Below are 13,385 nucleotides of genomic sequence, written 5' to 3' on the forward strand. Positions count from 1 at the left end.
CACACACACACACACACACACACACACACACACACACACACACCGATGACACGTAGCGCCTAAGGGAGGGAGCTGCTTGCAGCCATAGCTAAATAGAATGGGGACAGACTCTCCAGTTCTGGTCCTGAAGAGGTCACTGTGTACTTCAGCATTATTTATGTATGTGTATGAGAGATAAAGTGTGCAAGCAGGTGTATAAATCCCTATTTTTGACAGTAAGAATGGTTTAGTCACACGCTACAGGTGTGTGTGAAGCAATACATGCTTACCCACTGATGTTCTTCAATAGTATGTCTCCCCTATTTCCCTTTTTTTCTTTTTTCCCCAGTTTAGCAAAGCTAGGTGCATATCATTGGATCAGTAGCTGCTGCCTGCCACACTGTCCAATCGCATCAACGATGAGAAAATGGAGAAAGAAAGAGAGGCAGCGAGAGGGAGATGGGGGAGGAGAAAGAAGGAAAGGAATGGAGAGGGAGAGAGGGAGAGCGAGATTGATCATGTAAACGTCCTGGGCCCTGTGTTCAAGGAAGAAATACCTACATTCCAACTAGCTGTGCTTTTTTTCCCGTCGCTTTCACGTTCCAGCGGGCTGAGATAAGCTGGAGGGCTGTTTATTTTTCCCTTTTCTCTTTCTTTCTTATATGGGTTGTTTCCACCTAGAAGAGGTGCCACCACTACCACCACATTTACCAGCAGGAGCAGCAGGAACAGCAGCAGTGTAGGAATATCTCCCCATATCCCATCCCGGGCACGTCGGATCAGCCGCAGAAGCGAAGACACGAGGCGATCATTGCGGTGGACTGGAAGAGAACATGCTCCGCGGGATTTCACTCCGCTCACCCCGGTTGGGTACGGTTCATCTGTCATTTTGGGATTCTTTTTTTATTTACTGCAGCGGGGATGCAGATTGAGGTTTTTGCATATCGGTGTGTGTGAAGGAAAGAAAGGGTGAAAAAGGGCAGGAGTGTGTGTCTGTTTTTGCCGTAGTCAGCTTCATTGCCGATAGAGATTCAGACGGGATATTCTGCCTCACTAGCAAGCATTTCCCCCCCATCCTCTTTCTTGTTGGTGGCTGCTTTTATAAGTTCTTCCCATATGAAAATACAACAAGGGGGAGGCTGGCAGGCGGCGGGTCTGCCTTGATAAATGGAGCGTTATTCATCAGCGTGTGTGTGATCACCACTGGAATGTTAACTAGCACCTTGGACAGCACCAATACGACCCAGGAAGAGAGGAGATACTGATGATCATAGCTATATTCTGACACGACCGCAGCTTATACTGAGGTATACGTCTGAGAGAGATCATTGTGTGTGTATGTGTGATTGTAAAGACATTTCTCTAGGTGTGTGTGTGTGTGCGCATGTGTTAATATTCTATCCTCAGGCCCTCAGAGAGAGGCGGCCGGGAAGCAGCTGTGTGTGTGTGCGCGTTTGAGATACACAGGGAGAGATGAGTGTGTGAGCATGGAAGGTGACCATGACTTTAGGCTGAATCCCATTTCCTAAGATTACCCCTACCCCCTACCCCTAACCCCACTTGACACCGGTAGTGGTTGAAAGGAGATACTCTTTCAAAATCCAGACACATTATCTTTTATATAAACATACAGGTGCATGTCAACAAATTAGAATTGCATTATAAAGCTTGTTTATTTCACTAATTCAACTCAAAAAATCAAACGTGTTTATTATATTTATTAATTACAGACACGATGGTATATTTCATGCCTTTATTTCTCCTACTTTTGATCATTATGGCTTACTGCTATGAAAACCCAAAATGCATTTTTTGTCAGAAAACTGCAATACTGCATGAAGCAATAAAAAGGATTTCTAAAAATACAGAATCATATACAATCATCACAAATACTGCTGACTTGAGAGTTGTCCCACAGACATTCATTGCCACCCTCCACAAGAAGACTAGAGTCATCACTAAAGAAGTTGGATGTTCACACAGTACATCCAAGAGTGTTAATGGAAAGTTAAGGGGAAGGAAAAGGTTTGGTAGGAAAAGATACACAATCAAAAAGGACTGGAGTGTTGGTCAGTGGACCAAAATCCCCTTTTTTTAGATGAAAATAAATTTTGTATTTCATTGTCCCAGAGTCTGAATAAAAGTGTTAAGACAGAACCCGAGTTGCTTGAGGTCCAGTGTGAAGTCTCCAAAGTAGTAATGATTTGGGGGGAGCCATATCATCTGCTGTTTCCATTATACGTTCCAGTGTCAGTGCAGCTATAATCATATCTGTAAACAATAATCATCAAAACATAAAGACAAACTTCAAATACATCACTCTGGGTGTAATGAATCTTTATGTTATATGACTTAAATGTTTAATATTCTAATTGACTAAGATGCACCTATAAACATACATGGCTTGATATGCCTGTAGATGTTGTGTAAAGAGTTACCAGTCTTTCAGCAGGCATCAGCATACATTGTTTTCATGCTTGTTAAGGAAGATCAACAATATAAAGCCAAATGTACAGTACTGAGAATTAAATGTGCTTTGAAATATTCACGATGCATTGATTTTGTTTTTATAAATGTATTGTTACTGTTTAAAGCTCCAACATAGCAAACTTTAAACACACTCAACAGTCTATTAGCCATTAGTCATTATTCTATCAGTCTATTTAAACTTGTAATTCACCTGAGAATATAACTGTAAAGGTATTTCCTCTAGCGCTTCGCATACTCCACAGAAACAACTGGGATGCTCTACCTTTTAGAAACAAACGGTTAAAGCATTTGAATGATGGGAAATGGGGGTAAAATGGGATTCAGCTTATTGTGTGTGTTTAGCGTGAAGGAGAAAAAGACGAGTGTGGAGGAGAAACAAGTGTGTTCTAGTGGCACGTGTCCAACCTTATGCTACATGCAGGTCAGGCGCCCTGTGGTGCATTCAGGATTTAATTAAGCATATGACGTGACACCTACCCCCATACACACACACACATACAACACCCCCTTCCCCCAACAAGGTCCTGTGATCTGTGAAACCGTCTGTAGTGAGGATGTGACACAGCAGCAGCCCCTGACAGCCTGACACCGAGTTAAGCTGAGCGGACAACGTCTCGTTTGCCCTATCTATCACTTTCATATTTATTTTTAAAACTGAGCAGCAAGCAAGGTAGCTCAGCGAACGCCTGATGACATGTGTGTGAGAGTGTGTGTGTGTGTGTGTGTGTGTGTTTATGTATGTGTGATTATTCCACTGAAGACTAATTAAATAAATCGTTTATTTCTGTTTGTCTCCTTCACTTCTCTTGCTTCCAGGAGACAGTCCAGGCTTGTTATGGGGGTGACCGGAAGAAGATAGTGACAGAGGAACAGTGATGCCACTGTTCACATAACGCCACACTCACACACATGCCATGCATCAGCATATGTATATACCCACAGACATGCATGCAGGCTCAAATTGGCAGTCCAGGACACACACGCTCACTTAAACTTTCCAGCACATACATACGTACACTCACAGGGACTCAGTGACTGAGTCACTGCACACATAGAGGCAAAAACTCACTGACTCACACACAGACACATACACAAAGGGAAAAGGTTGCTCTCAAGAGACAGGACTGTGTGCAGTGTGTGTTATGGGCCAAGCTGAGCAGCAGCTGTGCGTTAGAGTTGGATACCTCTGAGGGGTCAGCTTAGACATAACCCTCAACCTGCCTCCAGTACCTTTCCTTCCTCCTGCCCTCCCCCTAGTTTTCTGCCTAAACAAACCATCATGTCTGAGCTGAGGACCAGCAGAACTGTCTCCCGCTCATCCCTCTCCTCGCCCTTTAGATTTTCAACCCTCCTCCTCTCCCTTTACTTCTCCCTCCAGCCGACCTCCTTGTCGGCTGAACAGACTGTGCCTGTTGTTTCCACGGCTCAGGGCCGCGTTCGCGGCATCATGACCCCTCTGCCCTCGGACCTTCTGGGGCCTGTCATCCAGTACCTGGGTGTACCGTACGCCAGGCCACCAACTGGGGATCGGCGCTTCCAGGCACCTGAGCCACCTCTGCCATGGCCGGGGATACGGAATGTGACACAGTTTGCTCCAGTGTGCCCACAGTCTTTGGACGAGAGGAGCATGCTGGGAGATATGATGCCATCCTGGCTCACTACAAACCTGGATATAGCAGCAACCTACTTCACTCATCAGAGCGAGGATTGCCTCTACCTCAACATCTACGTACCCACAGAGGAAGGTGAGTTAACTTGGCGATGTGCACTGAGTTTAAGGGGCTAGGGTGGTTAAATATGCATGCAGGGTTAAGGTTGGGATTACATGTTATGGTTTATGCCCTAAGGTGAATACATGAGCTAAGAGAATTATACTTTTAGCTGTGACAAATTATTAAAACATGACAGTGAAATGTTTCTGCATGTACTCAGGCTCGTTGAATAAATAAATAAAGGATTTTAAAAAATGCGCCTTGTTTTCTCTTCCCCTTCAACATGCCGCTGGTTGAACCATTGCTTAATATGCAGACACCTACGTCAGTTGCTATGGGGTTTACGCATTTACTTGTGAAGAGGAAAATGGGAAGGACATAGGCTTACTCATGCATACATATTGGCTGAAACACATGCACGTACACACACAAATCTGGCAGCATGTGGTTAAATGATGTTGCCTTGATCATTTGAACACATTGGCAACTGTCTATCTATTTCAGACATCCATGAGGAGGGGGGTCAGCGGCCAGTGATGGTCTATGTCCATGGAGGTTCGTATTCTGAAGGCACTGGGAACATGATGGATGGCAGTGTGCTCGCAAGCTATGGCAATGTCATTGTCATAACCCTCAACTATCGCCTGGGAGTTTTAGGTAAAATAATCAGTTATCTCTGTCTAATACATAATCTATGTAACAATATGCAGAACATAATGTTTATTAGATAACAGGCAGCAGTGTATAAGTTTAATGTTACACTATATAGGCTACTTTTCAAAACAGACCTTAAATTCTACTAGATTTTTAAATTTTATGTAATGACTTCATTTATTAAGTTGTTTGGTCAAGCTTTTATAACTGATGAATTGAAACATTTTCATCCTGGAAAAGAATTCAGCAAAGGTTAAAGGTTTCCTTAAGTTTTAAAAAGGATCTTTCTGGACCATTTCGAATTTACGTTCAATGGCCTCTTTGTCCAAAAAGACAATTGGTCAGAAAAGCTGCAACCCCTTTCATTCCTTGCCCCTACTCCAAAGCTGTACTACTTCAATCTGCTTGCTCATGTCAAGGTCGCTGGGTTTCTCATTCCTGTCAGTAATGTTGAGAGTTGGCAGAGAGGTAACACTACTTGACCCTTCAAACAGAGATTTAATTAGAAAGTCAGGTATGACCTGGTGTTAAAAAATACACTTTCAAGTATTTTCTACATTTTACTTCATGTTGTCAAACAGGTTCTATTTAAATGACTTCTTAATTTTATCGAATCCTAAATTTAAAAGCTGATTGTTGTATTCACTCAGGTTATCTTGATCCCGTTTTAAAAATGGTGATCTGAAACATTTTAAATGTGACAAAAAAGCTAAATCTGTAGTACATTTTCATGTCTTACATGTATTCTGAGGTATTACCTTTAATATCACTGTTGATTAAACAAGCAGAAAAGTATCTAAAAACAAATTGAATGTTTTTGTAGCTTTCCGGGAAACATATTGTATTGCCACAAAAACAATGGTTATATGAAGTTTGGTGCCCTCTGATGTCTTACAGTTGATACCGTTGATTCTTTTATACAAGCATTTAAAACATTAGTCTGAATCATAAAGTCTTTTGCAGGCTACATAGTTTCATGTAATATACAAGGTCATACTGATGTTGCAAGTGTATATGAAAGAATCTAGCAACATCTCATAAAATATTGACTTCGTGAAGTTTTTTATATGTAACGGATAGTTTTTGTCATTTTGGTTGAAAGGGCATTGAGAACACTTAAAAATAGGACTTGTCCAAACCATTGACACACTTTCAACTACATCACTATATGCACAGTTTTTTCCACAGTTTAATAGTTTAATTGCATTGTTGAGGAGATGTGACAAAAATAGTGTCACAGAGTATAACAATCATAGCCCATGTCCTGGAAACATCTCCCAGACTCTAGAATGGGCTTTACTTCACAGTCCTCTCAAGGCCCCAGTTATCCCTGTTGCTAGTACAACGGTTTCTACACGGTTTTGTCTTCCACTAAGCTTTCCATTAATATTATTGGATACCTTTTTATTGGTTTTATGTAATAATCATTTTTTGTGAGAAACAATTCTGCCAGCTACAATAATCAACATTAACAAAAATAAGCACTCACAAGATATCCCTCTGCATGTAATGATCAGATACAGAAGTTTAATTTTTTTTATTGAATTACTGAAATAAATAAACTTTTTATTGATATTCTAATTTATTTAGATGTGCTTATAGTTTGTGATTTGATTAAGAAGATCAGTTCAGACAGGTTGATAATTATCTTTCAACATTTCCCTATTATCCAGGGATTCTCAATAACTCATCACAGTTTTGTTTAAGATAATATGCAGCTTTTATATCTCAACACAACAGCTCATTTTTGTGAACACATTTATACCATTTTCACCATCTGGGTTATTTAATCCTTCAATGAGCTATAAAAATGTTCAAACCATCAGTGATTTGTTTTGTACCCAGAGCACAGTTTCTCTTCCTCTACTTCTTTTGTTTGAATGAAAACATGTTCGGCATCCCTTGTGGAAACAAAACCTCCCTAAAGCCATTTTTTCTCTCCACTACTGTCATCGACTCGAATCGGATCCTTTTTAACTCCATGGCTCTTCTGCTCATTGCTCTCTGAACAGCAAAACATGGTTTCCATTTTGTTTTCTAATTTTAGTCTGCCCTAAAAAGCCAAGAAGTTGAATAAATGGATCTTAAAGTCTATTTAGCTTTTTTGTGGCTGCAGTTATCGAAATGACGTAGCTTAAGTAGAGGCACATGAGGGTTAAAACATTTAATGCCATAAAGCATAATTTACTTAGCTGTACTAAGAGCAGCAGTATTGAGTTGTTTATGTGAGCAGAGTATCTATGGCCTCAATATGATTAAGTCAAGTGCACAAGATGCATATTCAGTTGTCCAAATGATATTGTTATTTTATATAAAAACAGTAACAATTATATATGAAAGAGGCCTCGTTTCAAGTTTGTTTATCCATGAAACTGTTCTTTAAAAGCCCAAAACTGAAACTAATTCTGCTGCATAGAAGCATTTGAGGACTTTATGAGATGTTCTGATCTCCGAAGGACAGCCACATCTATGGCTCAGCTTTAATTAAACAGATAATGGTTTTTTTATTAGAGGGAAGGAGACAGGAAATGTGGAGAACGACATGCAGTAAAAGGACCAACAGGCCTGGAATTGGTCTTGGAATTTGCTGCTTGAAGGCATTCATGCCCATGTGCCATGCACCCTCGCAGCTTAGCTATCAGGTCGCCTCAGGCGGTGGATGTTTTCTTGAAAATGTATTGAACCCCAGCTAAACACATTATGAAAGATTTAAATGTCTTTAAACACTGAATTTTAAGGCTTTTATTGAATGCAGACTTTTTTATTCTCAGTATGGTTTAAGGGTTTAATTCTGACCTTGTGGAATATTGCTGCTGCAGATGTGATCAACATTATGAGCTAAATAAAGAGCAATTTTACATGCTTATTTTTGTCTTCACCCCCCTCCATTTTGTGTGTTTTTGCCAACTCCAAAACAATCTTCAACATTCCCATCATCATCTTAATTTCAAGTAGCAACATCACCTTCCTCCTCCTCCTGTTTTCCATCATCATGAGTGAATGCATGAGGTGAGCCCCTTTACACAATGTAATAGACTATTATGCCAATGACCTTTTGCTTGCTCTGCAGTATTCACCCTGAAATGAAGCATGTCTCTGTGAAAATGTGAACTACTTAAACCGCTTTACTTAAAAATTGCTTGAATGCATATAATCCTGTAACCACTCAGGATGAACACAATCCTGATATTTTCCTTTTTGCTTCAATGAAACATTTGACAAAATGCACGTAAGTGAAGTAATGCACTACTTTAGCCTTGCCTTCATGGTTATTATACTCTTTTTGTGCTGGAGGTTCACAGAAATGAGTTTCTGCAGTAATGAGATATACTGTGGCAAAATGAGCCATTAAGATCTTCTGTGTTTACTTAATGTCAGTAGAAGAGGGAATAGCGGGGCGGTTGTGGATACAACGGCAAGCATGTGTGGTTTTCTGTTTGTGTAAGTTCACAGGAGTATGAATGCACTTTTGTGGTTTAGTCTAGTCTGAGACTTCTGAGTAGGAAAACCACATCTTTTTTTTATAGATTTCATCCTTAGAGCTATGATAAATGCTGTGCCTTGCAAAAGTGTTTATGCTCCATGAAATTTTCCATGTTTTGTAATGACACAATTACAAGCTTCAATATGTTTAATAGGGACATCATGTGAAAGACCAGCTCAAATTAGTGTATAATTGTGAAATGGAAGGAAAAGGATATTTAGTTTTCAACACGTTTTACAAAAAATGTCTGAAAATGCAGTGTACAATTGTAATTGGCCTTTTTTTACTCTGCTGCTTTTAAATAAAATGAAATGCAACCAGTGTTAGAACCTGGGGCAAGACATGCAGCTGTGCTTTGTAGAAAGGTTATTCCACAAAGTATTTGCATATTCTAGTTTATTGATTATAACTTTCTATCTTTTACAGTGTGTTAATGTGACTTCCATTTATCTCTGCCTTCCTGCAGGGTTTCTTAGCACAGGTGACCAGGCAGCAAAAGGAAACTATGGCTTGCTCGATCAGATTCAAGCTCTGCGCTGGGTGAAGGAGAACATTGCAGCCTTTGGTGGAGATCCAAACAGGGTCACTGTGTTTGGATCTGGTGCTGGTGCATCATGTGTCAGCCTCCTCACCTTGTCCCACTACTCCGAAGGTAAGAACAAAATCATGCAACGTTGTGTCATTACTTGTTGATGTTCAGCTTACTTTGTGTTGACCTACATTTCATAAAGGTGATTGTAATAGTAAGCAGATGCTGATGAGGGTGGGTGAGTTCTGTGAAAAATCATACATTTAGCGTTTTAGTGATATCCATTATTATTGGCATCCCTGGTAAACAAGTGTAAAGAGCCTTAAAGGCTGTGTTTTAAGGCCTTTGCTTAAAAACGTACCTTTCAACTCTGGCTTTAACTTAAACCTTAGTTTTTTTTTATTTAATTTAATACATTTATCACTTTTAAGTAAGTTTGTCTTTGTTTGGTTCTGCTCAGTGTTTTATTTGACTTTAATGCCTTTGTATTGTTATGATCTTTTCACACCGTTTTACATAGTAAATAACACACAATCCATCCATCCATTTTCCTTACCCGCTTCTTCCATACTGGATTGGGTGGGGAGTTGGTGCCTATACAATTCTATGTTAAATCTTTATTTTTTTCTATTTTATTTTGAGCACATTATTTATTTATTATCATTATTATTTTTTAGAATTGTTTTAGAATTCTAGAATTGTATTGTTCTAATAATTTAATTCAGTTTAGCATACTGGGTATGATTTCCTGTGGTTGTTTGCATGCTTGTTCCTCGTTTTAACAGTTAACTCTAGAAAAATGGCTATTCTGTTAGCCATTTTTCAGGAGTGGCTAAGAAAATCCACAGTGTTGCATCACATTATATCCCATAGAAACAAGGATTTATGGATTATGATTTAAAGGTCCCCAACACACAGATCAACACAACAAATTGGATATAGTTGAAACCAGATATTTACACACATTTACTACTAAACATTTCCAGTTTTAGGTCAGTTAATCTGCCACCGTTATTTCTTTTTGCTAAATGTCAGAGTAATTAGAGACAGAGAATATTTTTTTGGAGAACTGTTGAAATTTAGTCATTTACATACATGGTTTTATTATTTGGTAGAGCAACCATTTAACAAGTTGAGTTAAATGTTTTGCGTATTTTGAAGCTTGGGCAATTTCATTGTACATTTGAAATACCCATGTACACTAAACTTTAACTTCATAGCTGGTATTTTGAGATGTTGCTTCGATTTTTTGACATAATGTTCTTTCCTCATGATGCCATCTAATTTGTGAACTCCACCAATTCCTTCTGCAGCGAAACACCCACACATCATGATGCTGCCACCTCTGTACTTCATAATTGGGATGGTGTCCTGCAAATGTCCCCCTTTTTTCTCCCAATATATTACTGGCCATTATGGCAGAACACTGCAATACAACTTCATCAGACCACATAACATGTCTCCAGACATTAGCATCGTCTTCCTTTGTCTCCATATGCAAACTGTCATTTAGCTTTTAAGTTGCTTTTGGAAAAATGGCTCCTCTCTCTGCCTTTCATGACATGTTGGTACAAGACTTGCATCACCCTAGATAATGATGCACTATTAACAGCTTCAGCCAGTGTCTTCTTTAGGCTTTTGCTTTTCTTCTGGTGTTGATTCACACAATTCGCACCAAAACACATTTATCTCTGATACACAGTACCCGTCTTGTTCTTGCACGGTGTGATGGCTGGACAATAAAAGATAAATGTTTTTTAAGGCTTTTTACACATCTCTACTAGGGGTGCCCAATAAATATGTGAATTTTGTGTGATGCATTTTAGGATCTCCTTTAAACTTTAAACTCTTTTACAGCTGAAATTTTTTTTTTGTTGAAAAAAAGCTGTAGTAAGTCTTTCCATGATTTAATTTTAAACGTATATTCGTATATGTGTCTGTTGCTATATTTGCATACGAAAAATGTGTGTGCGCAAATCATCATTTTTACAATTATTGCATTTGTATTTTCTGTATTAGATCTGTTCCACAGAGCCATTATCCAGAGTGGCAGCGCTTTAGCCAGTTGGGCTGTCAACTACCAGCCAAGCAAATATGCCCGGCAGCTCGGCGAGAGGGTTGGCTGTGGCATTGATGACAGCACTCAACTGGTCACCTGCCTCCAGGGCCGGAGTTACCGTGAACTTGTGGAGCAGAACATTACTCCGGCCAAATATCACACTGCTTTTGCCCCGGTGATTGATGGCGATGTTATACCTGATGACCCTCAGATTCTGATGGAGCAGGGAGAGTTTTTGAACTATGATGTGATGCTGGGGGTCAACCAGGGGGAAGGTGTGAAGTTTGTGGAGGGAATTGTGGACTCTGAGGATGGTGTCACAGCTGAGGACTTTGACTTTGCCGTGTCAGACTTTGTGGATAGTCTCTATGGTTACCCAGAAGGCCGAGATACACTCAGAGAGAGCATACGGTGAGTAAGAAAGTGAAAATCTATGTTTAAGCAGCCATGTGACATTCTGGAAAGTACGATTACCATCCTTCTTGCTTAGGATTAATCAGGATAAATAAAGATGGGAAAAGGACCAAAAATGGGCCCACATTATGCTTATTCACAGGTGCATAATTTTATGTTTGAGGTATGAAAAATTAGGTACTCGGTGGGCACTATGTAGATGTACTTCAAAGTGATGCTCCTCAAGGTGGCTGAATGACATTGCAGCTGAACATAACAGAAACTTACCACAAGAAGCAATGGACTTCTATATTTTTCATAAACAAAGATAGTAACCAAACATATTTGTAAAAAACAGAAGATAAAAGCCAAAATTGAATCTCAGGTTGTTGTTTCTGTTTGCGGTCATAGACTCTAGTGTTAGTGCTGCAGCACAGCATTCTAATGTAGGATATTAGAAAAGAAGCAGTTTAAAGGTAAGAGCCATTGATTAAAATACCAATAGATTATTCATGACATATTTAATACTTTTTTATCTTGTGCTTACTAGCCATGGATGGTTCTGAGATTGTTGTGGTATAACTTTGAATATATCTATGGTAATATATTGTTTATTCAAAAATAAAAAATAAAAATGTAAAAAAAAAAACAAAAATGCAAAAAAATAAAATGTCCAAGCCAAGATTTACTTTGTATTGCTACTAACCTAATCTGACATATTGTTTATAACAGCTAAGGGTACCAATAAGGGCTTTAGTGCCAAATAGACGTTTTGGTACATAGAGTATGTAAAATGTGGCACTAGTGTGCCATTTTGCTCTTTATAGAGTAACACTGGAGTTTTATGGTAAAATACAGATCTCAGTTTTCTGTAAAGCCGACCTATCAATCCTAAGTTCTCAGATGCCAGGTCTTAAAATACTGGTTCCTGAGGTTGTTCCTGTATGTATAAATTTTAAGCTGCCTTTATCATCTTTCATTATCCCAAATAGTGTGGTTAACATTATTAGAGGTAAACAGCAGTCTCTCTGTATTTCATACAGAATGTGGGCCCTTTCTCTAAGATGTCCAAAAGGGTACCAATATTTCCAAACCCAGCATGTTCCATGACAGATGTCAAAGGCTCAAAACAATAAAATTGCAGATTTTGCTATAACACTTTCAGCATTCTGGTTATCTGGTTAAGCCTTTAAGTCCTTATAAAAATCCTACTTAATCCTACTTAAAAATTCAGTAACTTCTTTCACCTCTCTGTCCTAATTTGAAACATCTAACTGATGAAAAAAACATGAATTTTTAAGTCTTCCTGGAGAAACAACGTACACATTGGCTTTCTTTTTTTTTTCACTACAACCTGGTAACAGTTGGGTATGGTGCATTCAATTATCAGAAAAATATTGAATTTTTGAGGTTCTCATGGGCCATTCACTGGTAAGGGTCAGTCAAGCTGATAATCGAATTATTCTGGTCACTGGCCTTATTCTCTGTAAATCACCAACTTAAAAGCATACCAAGCTGATATTAGCTGGTTAATCAGTAGAGTTATTTGCTCAGTTAGCTAGCCTGCAGTTGGTTGCTTATCAGACGTGCTGATTGTAGCTTCCCTGGTGTAGTTTTCACCAGGACGACTGAAATCATTCCCACACTTTTGATCTAAATCTACCACGGTTTTCGTAGATTTAGATCCTAATGTTTTAAAAGCTTGGTGTACTATGGTACTGGTCACTGCCACATGCCTAGTTGCAATCATTTGATAAATAATAGTCATTAAGTAAGTAATGTTGATAAAAGTTCATCTAGGAATGACTAAATTCCCAGAAAGTTAAAGCAATGGCTTTCTGTAAGTAAACTTTTTTTATTGCGTGCCTGAAATTAGCAGGATTCAAACGCTTCAGAAGCAGCTTTGTCTTTCAACTTGACTTCGGGCTTTACACAACTGCTGTGCTTTTACAAACTTGTAGCAGCTAGAAAGATCAATGATAGAAACAAATAACACAAAAAGTATGATACAACATTTTTAAAATAGTTCTACTAATGAAGCTCTGAATAGAGAGTAATGTGTCTGAGTGGAAAGTACCTAAGTCT

At 39.0% G+C, this 13,385-nt stretch overlaps 1 protein-coding gene across 1 annotated transcript in view; it reads left to right on the forward strand.

Moving 5' to 3' along the window:
- Window positions 1-359: 359 nt before the first annotated feature.
- LOC124871891 (neuroligin-4, X-linked-like) overlaps window positions 360-13,385 on the forward strand; it is a 38,056-nt gene continuing 25,030 nt past the window's right edge. Inside the window, exons 1-5 of the mRNA XM_047371508.1 lie at window positions 360-849; window positions 3,286-4,214; window positions 4,686-4,838; window positions 8,786-8,971; window positions 10,868-11,318. Coding sequence (XP_047227464.1) covers window positions 3,749-4,214; window positions 4,686-4,838; window positions 8,786-8,971; window positions 10,868-11,318 — 1,256 coding nt within the window. The 5' untranslated portion in view covers window positions 360-849; window positions 3,286-3,748. The remainder of the gene's footprint in view (window positions 850-3,285; window positions 4,215-4,685; window positions 4,839-8,785; window positions 8,972-10,867; window positions 11,319-13,385) is intronic.

The sequence above is a fragment of the Girardinichthys multiradiatus genome, chromosome 7 (genome assembly GCF_021462225.1).
Source record: "Girardinichthys multiradiatus isolate DD_20200921_A chromosome 7, DD_fGirMul_XY1, whole genome shotgun sequence".
Taxonomy (NCBI): domain Eukaryota; kingdom Metazoa; phylum Chordata; class Actinopteri; order Cyprinodontiformes; family Goodeidae; genus Girardinichthys; species Girardinichthys multiradiatus.